Source organism: Rhinatrema bivittatum, chromosome 10 (assembly GCF_901001135.1).
Source record: "Rhinatrema bivittatum chromosome 10, aRhiBiv1.1, whole genome shotgun sequence".
NCBI lineage: Eukaryota > Metazoa > Chordata > Amphibia > Gymnophiona > Rhinatrematidae > Rhinatrema > Rhinatrema bivittatum.
The window spans coordinates 72,758,308-72,779,438 of NC_042624.1; the positions used below are offsets into that span (position 1 = coordinate 72,758,308).

Consider the following 21,131-nt stretch of genomic DNA (forward strand, 5'->3'; position numbering starts at 1 on the left):
TCTAAGCTGCTTAACCCAATAATAAGCAATAGATTTCTGTAACTCTCCCTTAATAATTGTTTTTTTTTTGGTTTTTTTTTTTATTTATACTTTATTAAATTTCTCAATCATTTTTTTACAATGAAAAGAAAGGTATAATGTAAAAAGAACAGGCAAATGCTACCACATTTAAATCAAATAATACAAATACTTTCCTCTTTTTACATAAAAGTCCACTTTATAGGGGAGTTTATATAAAGAAAAATAATTGCTGAAAATTATTCATTACTTGAATATTAAAGAGAGAAAAATTTTTACTGACCAGCTATATTTCCAACAAAACTCAATCTCTAACCACCTTTATCTGAAAGGAATACCTCTAGATTAGAAGGTTCAAGAAAAACAAACTTGTTTTTCTGGTAAATCACAATACATTTGCAGGGAAACTTAAGAAAAAATGTTGCCCCAAGGGCTAACACTCTTTGACGCATCAAAAGAAATTGTCTCCTTCTATTCTGGGTATTCCTAGACACGTCAGGAAATACTTGCACCAATTTGCCACAAAAAAGAAAACTTTTATTTTGAAAATATTTCATTAGAACATGATTCTTATCTTGTTCTAAGGAAAAAGCCACTATTAATGTGGCTCTTGTGGCTATATCATCCGTTGAGGCCTCTAAAAACGATGTTAAATTTGGGCTTTTTTCACACAAAACATCTATTCCTCCTTCAGGTTTTATTAATTCTCTCTTATAATTTGATACATAATACATTTTTGATATCAAAATATCATTAGTAATATGTAAGATCTCATTTATATATTTTTTAAAGAGTTCTTGAGGAGATAATAACCTCGTATATGGGAAATTTAAAAATCGCAGATTCTTGTTGCGTAGTAAATTTTCCATATTTTCCAAATTTTTATATAATATCACAGTGTCTTTTATGAAGGTAGCCCCAGTAGTCTGTAGGGATCCTATTTGTGTACCCATTACTGAATTAGAGGCCTCGACCTGCTCCATTCTTTTGTTAAAGTTTTCCATTTTCACATTAATTTCTGCAGAAAAGACAGTGGATTGAGTTATGGACTGGGAAACCATCCTTTCCACTTTAGTGATGGCTTTCCAGACGTCCACTAGGGAGATGTTATCAGGCACCATAATCTCCTCTGGGGCCTGCTCTAGCGACTTTTGTCCATTTTCTTTAGATGTTATTCCCTCCCTCACTTCGGGGGTATTTAATACACTTACCCCTTCTTGATCAGGGGGGCCGTTGGATCTCTGGTCCTGGGCAGGACTCGCCGTTGTCCCCGAAGAGAAAGATATTTCCTGGGCCACCTCTCTGGTAGTCTGGCTCCGAACGATATGGGTATCCATTGGTCCCATCATCTCTTTCCCCAACGGAGTTGATGTTGAAATCTTGATTTTCCTTTTTTTTCCCATGTATATTGCCTCAAGGTACTCACGAAAAAATTTTCCCCAGGGGCGCGCCCCTTTGGCGCGCCCCTTTGGCGCGCCCCTTTGGCGCGCGGCTTCGGCAGTGTGCCGGCAGCTGCGCGCCGCTGTGCCTCTCCTTAAATCGGCACATGCAAGCGTCGCTGTTGGTGACGTCAGGGGTGGGAGGGGAGGCGTTGTTCCGCTCACCGAGGCTCGCTCAGTCCCGTCTGCCCTTCCTCCTTTCGGAGCGTCTCTCCGGGTAAGCTCCCACTTCTCTGGACCTGTGCCTCTCCTTAAATCGGCACAGGCAAGCGTCGCTGTTGGTGACGTCAGGGGTGGGAGGGGAGGCGTTGTTCCGCTCACCGAGGCTCGCTCAGTCCCGTCTGCCCTTCCTCCTTTCGGAGCGTCTCTCCGGGTAAGCTCCCTCTCCCTTAATAATTGTTAATGGACTTTTCCTCCAGGAACTTGTCCAAATCTTTTTAAAATGCAGCTATACTAACAGCTTTCACCACATCCTCTGGTAATGACTTCCAGAGCTTAATTATGCATTGACTAAAAAATATTTTCTCTTAGTTTTAAATGTATTAACCAGTAACTTCATTGTGTGTCTCCTCATCTTTATACTTTTCTAAAGAGTAAACAACTGATTAATGTTTACTTGTTCCATTCCACTCATTTTATAGCCCTCTCCCCTCAGCCATCTCTTCTCCAAGCTAAAGAGTCCTAATCTTTTTAGCTTTTCTTCATAGGGGAATTGTTCCATCCCCTTTATCATCTTGGCCGCCATTCTCTCTACCTTTTCTAATTCTATTATATCCTTCTTGAGATGTGGTGACCAGAACTGAATATAGTACTCAAGATGAGGTCGCACCATGGGGTGATACAGAGACATTATATTCTCTGTTTTATTCTCCATTCCTTTCCTAATAATCCCTAGCATTCTTTTTTTTTCTTTTCTGGCTGCTGCTGCACACTGAGCAGAAGATTTCAATGCATTTTCAACGATGATACCTAGATCCTTTTTCTGAGTGGTGACTCCTAATATGGAACCTTGCATTTTGTAGCTGTAATTGGGTTTCTCTTTTCCCTAAGTGAATCACTTTGCACTTGTCTATATTAAATTTCATTTGCCATTTGCATGCCCAGTCTCCCAGTTTTGCAATGTCTTCTTGAAGTTTCTCACAATCTTCTTATGATTTGACAACTTTGAATAATTTTGTGTCATCAGCAAATTTGATCACCTAACTTGTTCTTCCCCTTTCCAGTCATTTATAAATATATTAAAAAGCATCAGTCCACGTACAGATCCCTGGGGCACTCTACTGTTCACCTGTTTCCATTGGGAAAATTTACCATTTAGCCCTACTATCTGTTTTCTCTCTTTTAACCAGTTGGCAATCCACAATAGGACATTAGAAAGTCATGGGATAGGTGGTAATTTCCTAAGAAGTCTCTCATGAGGGACTTTGTCAAATGCTTTTTGGAAATCCAGACACACTATCAACTGGCTCACCTTTATCCATATATTTATTTACTCCTTCAAAAAAATGTAGCAAATTTGTGAGGCAAGACTTCCCTTGGCTAAATGCATGTTGGCTTTGTCCCATTAAAGTATGCTTATCTATATGTTCAGCAATTTTGTTTTTATGATAGTTTCTATCATTTTGCCTGGCACAGACGTCAGACTCACTGGGCTGTGGTTTCCTGGATGACCCCTTGATCCTGTTTTAAAAATGGGCGTTTCATTGGCAACCTTCCAGTCTTCAGGTACCATAGATGATGTTATTGAAAGTTTATAAATGTACCATAGCAGGTCTGCAGATTCATTTTTCAGTTCTTTCCACACTCTGGGATGGATAGCATCTAGTCCAGGTGATTTGCTACTCTTTATTTTGTCAATTTGCCCTAGTACATCTTCCAGATTCACTGAGAATTGTTTCAGTTCCTCTGAATCATCACCTTTGAATATCATTTCTGGCATTGGTCTATCTCTTACATCTTCCTCTATGAATACTGAAGGAAATAATTCATTTAGTCTCTCTGCTATGGCTTTGCCATCCCTAAGTGCTCCTTTTACCTCTTGATAATCTAATGGTCCAACTGACTCCTTCACAGGTGGTTTACCTTGAAAAAGGTTTTATTATGAGTATTTGCTTCCATGGCAAGCTTCTTTTCAAATTCTCTCTTTGCCTTCCTTATCGATTCTTTGCATCTGGCATGCCAGTGCTTATGCTGTTTCCTGTTTTCTTAATTTGGATCCCTTTTCCATTTCCTGAATGTTGTTCATTTAGATGTTATAGCCTCTCTCACCTCACCTTTCAACCGTGCCCGTAGTTGTTTAGCCTTCTTTACACCTTTTCTAATGTATGGAATATATCTGTTCTGGGCTTCCAAGATGGTATTTTTAAACAACATCCATGCCTGAGCTAAACTCTTAACCTTTGCAGATGATAAAACCTAAACATATTTGTAAAATATGTTTGTTAGTTTAATTTATTCATTTCCTCTATTATCACAGATATTTGTTTATGTTGATCACCATCAAAGACTGTTTAAGGTGTGGTATGTTCCCAGTATTCTCCTCAGTGAAGACAAAGAATTTATTCAGTATTTTTGCTATTTCCTTGTTGTCCCTGAGCATCCCTTCTACCCCTTTGTAATCTAGAAGCCCAGCTGACACTCTCATAGGGTTTTTGCTTTGAATGTACTTTTTTATTTATTTATTTTATTTTGAACTTTTATATACCGACGTTCATGTAGAAAATACATATCGCATCGGTTTACAATGAAACAGTTGTTGCATGAAAGCATTACATAGAACAGAGGTTACAAAGAACTGGGATCCAGGAAGATAAATACCTGTGGTTAAATACAAACTGCTAATATATAATTCAAATAAAGTAATAACATTAAATTGAAAATTAAAATAAAGAACAAATAAATAATTAAAATTAAAAGAGCATACATTAAAATGGAGCTGAAATCGAACTGAAATGATACCAACTTATGAGATAAGCTCAGAGATACTTCAGATCTAGTGTGGATCTAGTGTGAGATAAAGTGTGTGTGGGGGGGGGAATTATTAAAGGTAGATTAGCTTACAAGATAAGGTCAGGTGAAAGAGAAATAGGGGTTTAACAGTATGATTACAATAGGCGGCTACGGGGCTGTGGGTTCTGGGATGGGGTAGGGTCTCGGGAGGGGAAGGGTAAGATGGGATAGGATAGGGTAGAGGATTAAACCAGACAGTGATAGATAGTCTGTTGAGATGTAAGATAGAAGGATGCATATCCTGCCTGCAGGTGGTATGCCCTGCTCAGGGATAATACAAGTGTCCCGTCCTGTCCTGGGAGTGAGAATGTTCGTCTATTAGGGAGAGAGACATTCGTCTATAAGGAAAAAAGCTCATCTGTAAGGAAAAAAGCTCATTTGAATAGCCAAGATAGTCCTGTCCTGAGTGAGATAAACGATCATCCAATTAGGGAAATGCTTGACTGAATAGCCACTTTTTGAGCTTTTTTTTGAAGGTCAGCGGGCATGAAAAAGGTTTTCTCTCTGGCAAGCTTTTTCTCAAAATCTTTGTTGGCCTGTCTTGCTAATGTTTTACGTCTAATTTGCCAGCTGTTATGAGCTTGCCTATTTTCTTCATTTGGGTCTGCTTTCCATTTTTTTCAACAATATCCTTTTCACTTTAACTATCACTTCCACCTCAGTATTAAACCATGCTGGCAGTTGCTTCGCCATCCTTCAACCTTTTTTAATACATGAAATACATTTTATCTGGGCTTCCAAAATGGTATTTTTACCTCATGCAGGCGCTGCAGGGCTTCGGTCCTATGGCACCAATGGCAGTGGAGTTGGCGTGCTTGTCCTCGGACTGCTTATGAAGAAGTTCAATGTGCTTATCGGTGCGTTACTGACCCAGCTGGCAGTAATTCCTAGGACAGCATCAATGCCTGGCAGAGCACTGAGGCCTCCTCCTACCGATACAGTGGTCGTTGCCAGTTCCTCTAAGGAGGAAGTTCCACCGAGGCCAACAATGATGCTGAGGCCTGTAGCCCCCCTCCTACCCCCCCGCCCCCGTCCAGTTCTACTGGTACCTGCACCCCTGGATGTAGGCCAAGCACTTAGGACCCTATCCCCTGTAGCTACAGTGAGGACGAGGGTCCTTTGAACTCTGGGGGGGGAGGATCCGACGGAGTCCTCCGTGGACTTTGATGGTCTCCAATTAGACCCTTCTCATGCTTTTTATTTTAATCATAATTCTATGTTTCGAGACTGAAGAGGGACCCTGTGTGAACGCATGGTATAGAGCTTAGTGCGCATACTCAGTGTACATAGTCAAAGTTCTAAAAAAAAAACTTTGACATAAGTTTTCTGCATCGGGGCTCCATTTGATGATGTATCCATCTGCTGTCCTCGGAGAACACCTGTTACAGGTAAGCAACTCTGCTTTACCCTGGAATCACAGTGACCCATTGGTTATCTTACTTCCACCTTGTCCCTGAAATGCCTATATTCCTCGTATAAGGCCATGCATTCTAACTGTCCAATATTACTATTCAGACATCTGGTTTTTGCATACAGACATTTTAAAGTATGTGTTTTATTTGTATTTTTATTTCTTTTCGTATTCACAACCTGCTTATTAGCAGAAGATACAGATAGTGTAGATTCATTTACATCTGTGTGCTTTTTATCTACATACATTTGGGCTACTTCAGCCTTAACCACAACCTCTCTACTGGGATATTCTAACTTCCCTGAAGATACTTCCCTCTGAACCATGCACATCTGAGCTTTCCTCCATTGTTTAGTTCAAAAGCTGCGCATTATCCTTTTCAAATGTCAACTGGGTTCTACCTCATTTAAAGTGTAGCTACTCTGTTGGAATAGGCTCTTCTCTGGAAGTTTCTCCAGTTCCTAACAAATCTAAAGCTGTTTTCTATGCACCATTGTCTCATCCATGCAATGAGACTCTGAAGATGATCCTGCCTCTGAGGTCCTACTTGCAGAACTGGTAGCATTTCTGAGAATATCACACTGGAAGTTCTGGATTTCATTTCCTTTCTAAAAGCTTAAATTTAGCCTCCAGGATCTTTTACTGCACATTCCTATGTCATTGGTACTCACATGTACCATGACAGCTGGCTCTCTCCAGCACACTCTAAAATCTTTTCTAGGTGTCTTGTGAGATCCTAATTTATCTGACTAAGTACCTTTTTTAACTGGATAAATGGTATCTAAGGTTTTGAATATTGACCTCAAAATATACATCAGTCATATTTGTCCTTTTCTTTCTATTTCTTCTGCAAAAGCATTAGATATGAGTAGTATAGTGGTTAGAGCAGTGGGCTGCAAACCAGGGAAGTCAGGGTTCAAATCCCACTGCTGCTCCTTGTGACCTTGGGCTAGTCACTTCAACCTCCATTGCCTCAGGTACAAACTTACTGGGTGATGCAGCAAGTTGCGATAGTGCTCTAACACGCGTTATATTGTGTATATTGCACAATATACAGGATATTTTGCATCTTCCCACCCAGATTCCCTCCCCTATTACAATGACCTTCTTTGCATGAATGAATAATGCAAATACATGCAAAAAGGTCATTACTAGTCAGTTTGATGTAAATATTTTATCGTGGCTGACCGAGAAGATGGTCAGCCGCGATAAAATAACTACACCTATTTGAAATGCGTTAAATGTGTTGCCATATTATCAAAGTCTATTTGTACTATATACCTGAAGGGGATAAAAAATATTTGGGCTTTGGAAGCCTGTATGTGCCAATAACTATTCCTTGCCTGCCAGCTCTCTAAATCCTTGCTGATGTCTATCTAGAGACCCATTATTCAGTGCACATTTCTCTAATATGAGATTAGAGGAAAACAATACCTGGAAAAAATCATTAATATAGAGAAACTTGGCTTTTGACTTCAAAATAGTCTTTGATTCCTGTAAGTTAGTAGTTTTATGTCATTTATATTTAAAAACACTCTACTCCCATGTTTGTACATTTCAGCGTAGCTGAATTATGGTTACATTTCAAAGACCTGTTTACATAGATTCTTCAGTGCTTGTGAAGCCCTGTGAAGTAAAGTTTGTGAGACAAATTGCCTTATAAAATCAAGCAGTTTTGTTTTGAGGAGAAAATGTTTTGCAGCACAAAATTGCCTTGATATTGAAAAATTGTACATATTTCAGAATCTTCTCATTCCCTTTTTCCCTGAGATGGTACTAGAAAGTACAAATGTAATTATTTGCAGCAGTATCCAGTATAGTACTTTAGTTCATTTTGCATTAATCTCTGGTTTTTGATGGTAACCGAAAGTGTATGAAAAGCAATGAATTTTTATTCCCATGGCAATAGGAAAATACATTAACCATGTTTTTTTTCCAAGAAGAAAATGACAGCAATTAAGTGAGTAAGAGTTTCCTAGTTTTAAAGTGCGACCAGAACTTAAGCTTTTAGAGCATGTGCCAAGAACATAAGAAGCTGCTGCGTCACTGATGCTGCAACAGATGGCACTGCCTTACAGCTCAGGCGCTTCCTTTCCAAAGTGCATTCCCTCCACCCCCACCCCCCATTAGGAGAAACACAAGAATGGTTGAAAAAGTTAAAAAGTGATCAGTAATGCAACTTATCAATACTTCAACCTTAATTACCAACCATTAGCATATCTTTCATAATTATTCAGAAAAGAATAGAACACAAAACTGGAAATGCCTCTTTATCAATTCAAGTTGCAACCACGCATTAAATATTGTGTGCTGTTCTGGTAGTCAGATCTCCAAGTTATAGCGGAAGTAGAAAATATACAGGGAAAGGCAACAAAAATGATAAAAGGAAGAGAGTGGCTTCTATATTAAGAAAGGTTAAATAGGTTAGGGCCCTTCAGATTGGAGAAAAGATGACTGAGAAGGGATATGATAGATGCTCAATGCACAGTTAAATTCTGGAATTCATCACTGGAGGATGTGATAAAAGCAGTTAGCATAGCTGGGCTTAAAAAAAGGTTTGGATAGATTCCCGGAGGAAAAGCCCATAAATAGTTATTAACCAGGTAGACGTGGGAAAAGCCACTGCTTATGTCTGGGAGTAAGCAGCATGGAATTTGTCTGTTGTTGTGACCTGGAATGACCACTGTTGGAAATAGGATACTGAGCTTGATCGACCCTTGGTCTAACCCAGTACAGCAGTTTTATGTGTTCTTCTGCTCCACCCCTGCGTCACAAGTACCGGGTGGGATCCCAAACAACAGACAAATTCCATGCTACTTACAGGGCAAAGAGGTGCCATGCTTGATACAGCAGGGCACCTCTTTCCCTGCTGTATCAGTTCCATCCTCTGTTCTCCTTTCTGTCCAAGGGCTGCCTGTAGCCAGGAAGGAGGGATGGAGAAAAAAACAGCACAAGATCACAGCTGTGATTTGTGAGGAAGTGCATACTGAAAGTGGTGCGAGAAGGGGGCCAGGAATGCAAGAGAGCGTGAATGTTGATGGAGGTGAGAAGGGGTTGAATGTCTGGGGGTTGTTTCAAGAAGAGGTGGATATTGGGTTGGAGAAAAGGGGGGATGAATGCTTGTGGGGGTGGTACAAAGGAGGTAAATGGGAAGATGGTTGAATTCTGGAGAATGCTGGGAGGAGCATGATGAGGGTAAATAACATCTCCTCCCCAACTCCACAAAGTCAGCAGTTTAAACTTGGACTGTTAGGAGTTTATCTTTTCCAAGGACCATGCTGCCATGTGTTTTTTGTAGCAGGAATGAGAGGGCCAGAAGTGGGAGAGGAAGGGATAATAGAAGGAGTGAGAGAGAGCCAGAATCATTAATATGATGACACTGATTGGAATGGAGCAGCCATACATTTATATATTCCACTAAGAATGCTGAGATCATCTAACAAAATTCTATTAAACATACCATCACTAGATTGTGCACACTTAAGTGAAGTTCGTGACAGAGCTATTTCTGTAGCTGGTCCAAAATTTTAGAATACAATGCCTGAAGCCTTACTGATTTTAATTCATTGAAATGTGAGCTAAAAAGATGGTTGTTTAAATTATCCTTGGATACTAAATAAGTGTCTCATTGATATTTACTTTTGTATCTTGAGTAAGGTGTATTACTGTAATTTTTTAGTCATTTTGTATGTTTTTAATTATGTATGTTTTTATTTTGTAAACTGCTCTTATCACTATGGAAAGACGGTGTATAAATATCTGTAAATAAATAACACTTGTAAACCGTTTTGACAAAGTAATTTTAAAAGCGGTATATAAACACTTTTAAATAAAATAATAAATAAATAAGAGGATAGGGAGTACCTGGGAACCATATGATGGGGGGAAATACAGGAGCACAAGAGCTGGAGATGGGGGTGTGAGAGAGCTGGTGGAAAGAAGGCAGAGAGGGTATGAGACAGCCAAGTGTATGTGAGAGAAGTGAAGGGTATCAAAGGTGCTGATGAGGGAATTGAAGAGAGCCAGAGAAAGCGTTGGGATGAGTGAGAAAGCCAGGAGTGGTAAAAGTGGGGAAGGTGACAGGATGATGGAGGGGGTGAGAAAGAGAGGTGGTGATTCGGAGGTGGAAGGTTTGAGAGAGAAATAGATACAAACACACATACATACATACAAGTAATGGGGGTAAGATGGGTGTGTGAGAGCCAGGAAAGGTGATGAGGGAAGGTGTGTGAAAGAGAAAGCCAGAGAAAGATATTGGGGGGGGGGAGGAGAGGGGAGATTATGCAAGAGGAGGATTGGGGGGTGTGTTTGAAAATGAATCAGCGAGAGAGTGATAAGAGGGAGCATACAAGAGGCTAATTGGGGGTGAGAGAGTCATAGTAATGTGACAACACAAAAAGACCATACGACCTATCTTATCTGCCCATATACAACAACTACTCAGCTTTTTAATTCCTACAACTTTCTCAGAGATGTTCTGTGCTGCTTCTGTGCTTTCTTGAATTAAGATTCTGTCCTTGTCTCCATCATCTCCACTGGGAGGCTGTTCTATGCATCTACCACCCTCTCTGTAAAGAAATATTTCCTTAAATTACTCCTGAGTCTGTCCCCTTTCACCTTCATGACGCCTCATTCCGCCTCCTATGCATTGGTACCTCTGAGGAATTTAAATATCTCTATCATATCTCCCATAAGTAGCTTTTCTCTAGGGTATATATGTTTAGATCTTTAAGTCTGTTCCCATTTGCTTTATAACAAAGACCAATGACTATTTTAGTAACCATCCTCTGGACCGACTCTATCTCTGCAGGCTCCAGAATTATACATAGTGTTCCAAATGAGTTCTCATTAGGGACTTATACAGGGGAACTATCACCTTCTTTCTGCTGACCATTCCTCTCTCTGTACCCGAGCATCCTTCTGGCTTTTGCCATTGCCTTATTCACCTGTTTGGTAACCTTAAGATCATAAAATATAGTCACCCCCAGATCCCGCTCATTTCATGTTCAGAAGAATTTTACTTCCTATATATACCAGGGATAGGCAAATCCGGACCTTGAGTGCCACCAACAGGATAGCCACAGTGCATGAGATATATTTGTATGCAGTAGATGACGTGCATGTAAATATATCTCATGCATATTCATTGTGGATATTCTGAAAACCAAACCTGTTTGTGGCACTCGAGGACCAGAGTTGCTTACCCCTGCCCTATACGGTGCAATGTCTGTTATCTGTAGGTTGCCCCAGAAATGAGCAGCCTGACGTAGGAAAAGGCAACTCCAGGTAGCTGACGGTGGAAGCCTATGCCAGCCACCTTCCCTTTGAGTTGAGCCCTCAGGTGCTGGTAGCCAGAGAGGCATAAGAAAGAGGGTAGCCTTCTATACAAATAAAAAACTAGAAGCCTGGAATAGAGTAGGATACTGAAACACACCAGGAAATCAGGAACACAAAGGGAAGCCAAGCAGAAATGCTGAAGACAGAAACTGCAGACGAAGAAGTTTTCCTGGATTCAGGCCACAAGGTCAGAACCAGGTTATGAGGAACAACCTCAGGCAAGTGACTGAGGAAAAGCCTGAATATAAATACATATCCAGGCAGGAAATAAGATGGCCGCTGAGAGAAGTGAGGGACACAGAGCTGGGAGGAATGGATAGATAGTCCGATCTTCTCACGGTGTCACCTGCAGACTGGAGGTGAAGTCAGCAATGGATCCTCACGTACTCTTGAATTTTTGCAGCCCAATGCATGACTCTGCATTTTTTAGCATTAAATCTTAGCTGCCAAACTCTGGACCATTCTTCAAGCTTCTCTAGATCCTTCCTTATGTTTTCCACACCTGGATGTCTACCCTGTTGCAGATTTTGGTGTTATCCACAAAGACAAATACATTTCCCAGTGATGCTTCTACAATATCGTCATAGTGAACTCTTATTTACCACACCCATTTTTGCCATACAGTGACTGACTAGGTTTCTAACCTAGTCAGTCACTGTATGGCCCATATCAAGGGCACTTAGTTTCTTTATAAGTTGTCTGTTCAGAACTGTTTCAAAGACCTTACTGTAATACAAGTTAAGTATATGCTTCATCCAATGCTCTGATCACCCAGTCAAAGAAATTGATCATATTTGTCTGATAAGAACTATGTCTGGTAAAACCAGGCTGCCTAGGATCTTGTAATCTATTGTATTCCAGAAACTGAACAATCCTCTGTTTTATCAGCGATTTAATTAGTTTATTCATTACTGGGATCAGATTAATTTTGTGAAGAGGAGCCTCATCCACCTATCTCCAGTCCGGAACTATGAACTCTAAAGAAGCATTGAAAAGGTGAGTCAGCAGAGCTGCCAGAGCCTCTCTGAGCTCCCTTAATATCCTCTGAGGTATCTCGTCTTTATCTATTCTTGTTTAGTTAGCTCCTCAAAAGCAGTCTTCTCAAAATTGTTTGAAGTTATCCTCACTTACAATCCTATCTGTGTCTGTTTTCTGTGGTCCCATTCCTGGCCCTTCCAAGCTGAGCATCAAACAGAAATATTTGTTAAGCAATTCTGCTTTTCTTCATCAACCTGAGAGTCTCACAATGCCACTTTTGCATTTTCTGCTATCACTAACATTATCTAAACAGAGTCCCCCCACTGTACAGTGGTTGCTATTTTTTCTTCCGTTTACATCTTCACTACTCTCCCAGCTTCTTTTAGCTTTTCCACGTATTTCCTTTCTTCCTTTTCTGTGATCTCTTGCATCTATAAATGCCATCCTTTTATGCCTACCTTTTCAGCTGCAGGTTAAGAAAACCATAGCGGGTTCTTTTTCCTCTCATCTTTATTTACTTTTCTAACAGAGAGGTTAGTTGGCCTTACAATAGCTCCTTTTAGTTTTGCCCACTGCTCTTCTGCTTCCCCTATAGTTTCCCATCCAGCTAACAAATCCTTGAGGTACTCTTCCCCCCCCCCCCCACACACACATTTTAACAAAAGTAGGTTTCCTGAAGTCTAGGACCCTCACCTTTGAATGAAGCTTCACTTCCTATGTTCTGATACTAAATCACACCATCCGGTGATCACTGGAGCCCAGGTGATCATCCACTACGACATCAGAAACACTGTCCCCATTGGTAAGCACCGGGTCCAGTATCGCCCCATTTTCTGTGAGTTCTCCCTGCAGATAATCCAGGATCTTTCCTGCTTGCAGGTGACGCTGCAGCAAGAATGTCCCAGTCAGCATCCATCAGATTGAAATTCCCTAGCAATAGCATCTCCTATTTTATAGCAATTTTGTGATTATCTTTCAATAAATTTCTATCCATTTCTTCTTCCTGTATTGGAGGGCTCATATATTACGCTTTATAAATAGGTGTTCTATTCTCTCTTTCCATGTTAGCCCTCAGTATCTCTTCCTTATCTTGTAAGCCATGCAGTTCTGTTGCTTTCATATTTTTTCATTAATACTTTTATTGAATTTTAACAACATACATTGATGATATCCCTACGGAAAACATATTGGAATATCAAGCAAACATAAAACATTGTATCAATATTATTCAAAACAGTATTCCAATAAACTAGTCCCCAACACACATTTGGGAAGCATTTCAAAGCAAAACCAAAAGGTATCAAATAAAAACCTGTAATTAATTAAAGTGATCGAGAGAATAAATAACAATACCAGTTATACCTTAAATTGGCAGTCTTAATAAACTTCATATCAAACCTCCTTATCCACAAGAAATGTCTTGAGGGTAGGAGAGTTTAAAAACAAATAAAACCCCCAACCACCAAAAGACCTGGTCAAACCCCCTCCCCCCCCACCAAGAGGATACACAGTCAACACATGGCCATTAAAAACAAAAACAGCCACATCCATCTGTTCAGCAGTAGAAGTAGTAACAGTGGCGACAGCTTTGGCGATATAATGTTTCCCAGCCATCTTTCAGCTGTTAGGAGCTTCTGGTACCAGTCAGAATAGAGGGAATGGAAGAATATGAGCGTGGGTGAAAGAAATGTCATGATTGAGAAGGGATAAGAATAAGAACGCATGTTAGGGGGAGAGAAAGTCTGTGGGGATGGTGGGGAATAGTAAGAGAGCTGGAGAAGAGATGGCTGTTGGAGGAGATTGGAGTGAGCTAACAGGGGATGGATAAAGGAAGCAACCCAGTGAGGAGAAATGGAGGGCTGCGAGGGGCAGGTGTTTGAAAGGGGAGAACTTGGAACATGTGTGGTAAATTCACCCACTAGAAATCTGGTAACTTTCCCCCACTCCCCCACTTCACCCTTTCCTTCCCTCCCCTCCCCTTCTTTCTCACTAGCAGGAAAGCAGTGCTTCTATGTGCCTGCTCTGCTAGCTTCAGTATGATGTCTGAGTTTGTAGGAATCTGTAATTCTGCAGGATCCTCTGGTCCCTACTATTCAGACCTCAGAATGAAATGCACACAGATAAAACATTGCTGCTTTCTTCCTGCCGGCAATGCAAGCTTAAGGAGTTTTGCTACCTGTGTGGTCTCACAAGGTGCCACCTCTTTAAAGGGTCATGCCAACTGCAGCATTCCAGGGGGTTACTACTTCTACTACAGAGGGTGCCAGGCAGCTTCTGGTGAGATAGAGGGAATCTTCCCCTCTCGTAATTAAAGAATGGTTGGTGCAATCTTGGTATCCAAGAAATGGTTACCATTTCAAAAAATGTGAGCAGGAACATAAAAGATATGTAAATATAATACTGTGTTTTGACCCGTCTTACGATTCTTTAGTAATCTTGCCCCTAGGATTTGACCCAGATGTATTTCCTGTTAATGAGTTTGAATGGTGGTGTTGGAATTTTTCCAGGAGGAGAGAGCAGGGAAGCAGGGATAAGATCTGTATCCTGAGGACCATAGTTGATTTTTAATTGAAGATAACTTTCCTTTAGCACACTAAGTTGTAGCTCCTGTCAAGATCTATGTTTGTAGTAAAAACTATTGTATATGTTGTCTGATGACTTTTTTTTTTGTTTTCCTTGTACATGTTTATTAAAAACTTAGTAAAAGAGAATATTTAAAAAAATGGAAACACAAAGTAATTTCAACTATCCATAATACTATTGCATACAAATTTCATTTCACTAATCCTCAGCTGTTCTGCTTTAGTAATGCCTCTTTATACAACAATAGATTACTAATGGGAACTGTTTATCTACCCATTCTACCCAATCAAGTGCACGGATGAAAGGCCACAGTACTTAGACAAAATACGTTTGGTTGAAAATTTAAAAATCCCTTTCCATTAGGGAGTTATAAACAGAATTTTTATAGTAGAACTGTTTATGGGGTGCACAGTTTTGCAAGGCAGCTCGTGCCTATCTTCTTATGCTGTGTGTTCAGAACTTATGGTGTCCTACCCAAGTTGGTTTATTTTCTAATTTCCTCCTTCCTTTCTCATATTTCTCTTCTATTCAGTGTATCTACACTGTGTTTATCTTGTTCTTTCATTTTCCTAGTTATGCCATCTCTCATTATTGTTAATTTTTTCAAATTTTCAATTATCGTTCAATGTAACAAGTTGTTTTGTATGTAAACCGGAGTGAAGGCAACCCTGCAATACCTCGGTATATAAAAAATGCTAAATAAATAAATTAAATTAAATAAATATACAAGGCATAAGGTCAGTGATTAAATGATTGGTGATGTAGAAGAATCAGCGACAGGATGCACTGTATTACTCAGAAGAACCGGTTGTAATGCCATAGCATCTTGAATTACCGATTGCTTCTTACTGCAGCAGTACAGTAGATTTATTTTTCAGTAGAGAGGCATGAAGTCTGCAGAGTTGCAGTTTAGGAGGCAATTTTCCAAATAGTCCACACAGCTGCAAAGTCCCCAGGTGCGAACTCTGCACCAGATCTCAAAGGGGAATGTACATGCGTACTTCCCTTTTGAAAACTGCTCTGGGAAAAAGTACCTACAAAGATTTGCATCTGCTTTTTCTGAGGTTACATTTTCTATTCGTATACTTTTGAAAATTCAGGACTGTGCATGCTGTTGCCTCCCCTGACCTAATCCTGCCTCCGAGTCGGCTTGCTTTTTCCATGGGTAAAACTGTGCAACATTGTTGATCCTTGTGCATACTTTTATTCACAGGAAAGGTGGGCAATTTTCAGACAGTTGATTTACTCTGGGGAAATAGACTTTGAAAATTACCCTTTTAATTTTTTGAGATTTATACAATTTGTGCTTTTAAAATTGCAGAGTCTTGTCTTCTGCAATGGAGTTCAGTATAAACTAGATGACGTCATTCCAGAAAAAATAGCTCTTCCCATGTTTTTAAAATGCTTGCTAATTGTATTCATATCTGTATTATAACCCTTTTTTTATATGTATCTGCTTAGGTATGGAATTTAAATGAGCTGCTCATGGTCACTTTGGTGACAAAAGTTGGGACAGACATCTGGGGAAATCTTGGTTTTCAGAGTTCTGTAATCTGCGCTGTACGATTGTGTTATTGGTTGCTATGTGCTTCACATGGGGTTTTCAGTGCACTGCAATGGCAGTGGTATTAAAATCTTACTAAAGTTACTCAGACAGACTGGTCAGTCATGCCACATTTTTTTTTTGACTGCGCCGACTTAAAAGATGAGGTATTTATTTATTTATTTATTTCTTATATACCCACATTCGATCTGAGATATCAAATGGGCCTGGTCTGTCTATTGCAATACCCTGCTACCTATGAATTATGGTAATTATTTGCAGTCATTGTAGGAGAATTAGCAGAGCTTATGCAAGTTGAACAGAATCTTCAGATTTCTTGTGTTGTGTTATGAAGATTAAGTTTTGACCTCTCTGTTTGTAACTTGACAGGATTCTGCCCAGGAGAGTGGCATTACTCGAGACATTCATCGCACATTCCCAGCACATGATTATTTCAAGGATACCGAGGGAGATGGACAGGAGTCACTCTACAAAATTTGTAAGGTAGGGCACTCAAATTATGTTATTTTCAAGTTTTGTTTTTCGGAGTTCACAGCTGTTCTTCTGTTACAGAGAGAAGCAGAAACATAAAAACATAGGGCTAGATTTTAAAAGTCCTGCTCGCGTAAATCCTGCTGGATTTACACGCGCAGGGCACTTGCGCACCGGCGCACCTATTTTGCATAAGCCGCCGGTGCACGCAAAGCCCTGGGACACACGTAAGTCGTGGGGTTTCGTAAAAGGGGCGGGAGGGGGCGAGTTCGGGAGGCATGCTGGGGTCAGGTGGCAGTCCGGGGCAGGTCCGGGGGCGTGGCGATGGTTCGGGGGCGGGCCGGGAGGGCGGTCCAGAGTCCCCCAGCACTGCGGCCTGTGCCGGGGGATGCCGAGGCGGCACGCGCAAGTTACGCCTGCTTCAAACAGGCATAACTTGCACAACAAAGGTGGGGGGGGGGGATTTAGGTAGGGCTGGGGGGGGTGGGGTAGAGAGGGGAAGGTGGGGGGACGCGGAAGGAAAGTTCCCTCCGAGGCCGCTCCGATTTCGAAGCGGCCTCGGAGGGAACGGAGGCAGGCTGCGCAGCTCAGCGCGCGCAGGCTGCCAATTTTGCACAGCCTTGCGCGGCCGACCCCGGATTTTAAAAGATATGCACAGCTACGCGCGTATGTTATAAAATCCGGCGTTCTTCTGTTCGCGCCGGTTGCGCGAACAAAAGTACGCACGCGCATACTTATTTAAGATCTTCCAGTTCCAAGTTTATTTTCCCTGTTTCATTGTAACTTTCTCACACCTTTCAATTGATTCTCTGTATTTAAAGTTCAAATTTTATTGGAAATTTGTATTACGTTACGCTATATTTTGCACACATTGTTATTTGTAAACCGGGTTGATGTGATCCCTATCATGAAACTCGGTATAACAAAAATAATAAATAAATAAATAAATAAATCTACCTCATAGTGTATGAGAGTATATAAGGACCTAAAGGCCCATCTAGTCTGTCCAATTTGATTTCTGATGGAATGTCATAGAACCCAGTTTATCCCTGGTTTTCTCCTCACCTCTTCACAATTAGGGCTCCTCTTGTGCTTATCGTGTTGTCAATTTGCTCCTGAATCTACCCTCTTGGAGCCTGATACTGTATCCTCTTGTTCTAATTTAGGTTTTTATGCCATCTTTCTCCCCCCAAAAAGGGACCAAAAGCAGTATATAACGAGGACATTGTGAGGCTGAGGAAATGGGCATCTAAATGGCAGATGAAATTTAATGTGGTCAAGTGAAAAGTATTGCACTTAGGGATAAACAATCCTAATTATGTATATGTAATGCTAATTTCCATATTAGGGAGTTACCACTCAGGAAAAGGACTTTGAAATCTTCAACTCAGTGTACAGTCAAAAAAGCAAAAAATTATTACAGGGATGGATTGATTCCTTTATGAAGAAAGGCTAAACAGATTAGGGCTATTCAGCTTGGAGAAGAGACGACTTAGAGGGAATATGATAGAGATTTATAAAATTATGTGTGGTAGTAGGGAATATTGTTTTACACTATCAAACCGGACTAGGGGACATGCCCCCAAACTAACACGTAGTGGATTTAAAGCAAATTTAAGAAAGTATTTTTCAGCAGCACCTAATTAAGCTATGGAACTTGTTGCCAGGAAATGTAGTTAAGGCTGGTAGTATAAATTAGTTTAAAAGACGTTTGGACAAGATTCTGGAGGAGAGGTCCATAAATAATGAATAACCATGTAGGCTTGGATTTCTCTGAGGACCAGAAGGATGGCAGTCCTCACACATGGATAAAATATGGACAATGAAGCTGTTTTTCCGCCTTTAGGAGAACTTATTTCTTGTTTCAAAAATGTCCTTTTTCCAGATGTAGCTCATTCTATTCAATAAAGAAAAAGTATTTTTATTGAAAAAAAATCTAGGGAGCTGGCACTTGGTGCCACTTTTATGTTAGTTTCCCTGCAAATGTTTTGCAAGGGTGGGTAAAGCCAAGTTTGTGTTTTTGTAACCCAGGCCAGCTGGAAGGATTCTTGTGTAATAGGGAAATGCCTGTGACTAGTTCACCTCAATGATTTCCAGTACTTAGGGATTTTGTTGGCATGAGCACTTGTATTACTTTGGTGTTAGTTGGTTTATTACCTTTAAATATTTTCTTTAATTCCCCCCATAGTGGATATTTCTAAGTTAATGGAAGAAATGTCTTTTGTTGCTTTTTTCTTTTGTAATTCCAGTATAACACTGATATCAAGATATCTTCATGTAATTTGTTTCAAAATTAATAAAAAGAAGACTAAAAAAAGAAAATATCAACAAAGACCCAAATTAAGCATATTTTATGTATTTTCTTTTTACACCAAGGTTGCCATTAAAATAAACAGTTTATTTAAAATTACTTCTTTTGTTTCAAGCCTGTGATATTTTTTATTATGTCATCTTGACCTGTTTAATTTACATACTGATCAAGCAACCACTTTTTGCTCAGGGAAGCAGTGATTCTGTCTACAAGGACAAATTATCTGTGCAGAATATATTACTGCCAGTGGAAAGGTCAGGCTCCCACAGGGTACCATTACTGCTTACTGTCACTGCCTCCCTTATGGGGAAAACCACATAAAATAATGAACAAAGATCACTTATCAATCTGTAGGCTGAATTATAGGATGAGCAAATTACTTTATATAAATAGAGATTTTTTTTTGGTTTATCCAATCTCATTCCACTCGACTTGTGTAAATAAGATGACAAATTTGGTTTGATTTTTGTAAAATATTGAGTATGCACTATGACAATATTTTGAGTATGTTAATTGGATCTTCTCCCCTGTATAGTCATATTTGAACTAATGTTAAAGCACAACACACACCTATTAAATATAACAGGCTAATACTGTATTAACAAATCCTACATGAAATTAATTTTATATTCTTAACATTTTAACTGTGAAATAGGTGTTTACAATTATGTTGCATATTTTCTTTGCATCTAGTTCTAAAATGTTTTCCTATGTTGTGTATGCAGTCATAAACATTGTGATTTAAAAAAATTTTATTTACAAAAAATGCATTAAATAGAAAAAAAATGTCTAAAATATTTCTGTGTATTCTGAGATATTTAGAGTGCAGTTTTCTGTTTGCATTGGTACAAAGTCTGTGGATGCTTTTAACCCACATACTTTCACCAATTTTCAAATGAAAAGAACATAAGTACTTATGCTTTAAATCTTGCCATGGGTACAAAGTACTTTTTTATTTTCTGCAGGTAGAATTTTGCTGGAAAACTGTTTGCAGAGATTTGAAAGTGCAATCTATGCACAATCTTTTTTCCCCAACCTAAACATGCCTTGGAGAATGTCTGTACTCAATGTGGCTAAAAGTACAAGGAGGCAGCATTCATAGTCTATGGTGGGGATAGAGTTAGTCATTGCATCTAATAGCTGGATTTAAGCAGCACAATTGCATAGTTTCAGGAGACCTAGTACATGGTCCCCAGCTAAGGACTGTTGCTGCAATTTCCCATTGACAAGCAGGATGAAATCAATCACATATATAGGTGTTGACATCCCTTGGCACCGAAATGGAATAGCCTTCACAAAGGTTATACCGATCATGTACAGCTGTTCCCTCTCTGCTGCCTGCCACGAAAGTCTGTTCTGTCTTTTTCTGTCCACTCTTAAATCAGACATGAATTTGGATCTATCTTGACTTCTTTACTGCTTTGCCAGCATTTGTTTTTGTTTATTAATACTTGTTTATGCTTTTTTGCTTTCCTTTTATTTAGTTTTTGCATTCTGTGAGTCTCTGAAAAAAAATATAATTTGTAATAGCTCCCTTTTACATTTTGAGTTGGATTTGGTGTTCACCATTTTCAAGGACATGTCTGGTAAAAAGCCCTCTGGATTTAAAAGATGCCCAACATGTGGCTCAAAAATATCAATTAGAGACTATCACCAACTGTGTGTTTGGAGCATGAGTCTGTTATATGATGTTTTCAACTGTGCAGTCTGTGCATGTATGACTCTAAGAGCCAGAGAAATGAGGAATGTGACTCTGCAAGAATTCCTTGAGTGCCCACATTCTGCAGGGCCACTCTTGGTTTCACGTAGAGCATCTTCAGAGAGCAGAGCCTCAGCGATTAAGGATATAAGAAGTCTTCCCCTCCTAAGTCAAACAGAACTGAGATCTTCCTTCTTCAGGGAGGTAGAGACTCTCTTAACTTCACAAAGTGGTCAGCATGACTCAGTTCAGTTGAAAAGTAATCGCCATTAGCCTTCTAGAAAAGAGGGAGATAAAGTGTGATGAATGAT

The 21,131-nt window shown here is 39.8% G+C and overlaps 1 protein-coding gene across 1 annotated transcript in view; it reads left to right on the top strand.

Moving 5' to 3' along the window:
- RABGAP1L (RAB GTPase activating protein 1 like) overlaps nt 1-21,131 on the top strand; it is a 768,100-nt gene that overhangs the window by 426,656 nt on the left and 320,313 nt on the right. The window contains 1 exon segment of the mRNA XM_029618149.1: nt 16,709-16,822. Coding sequence (XP_029474009.1) covers nt 16,709-16,822 — 114 coding nt within the window.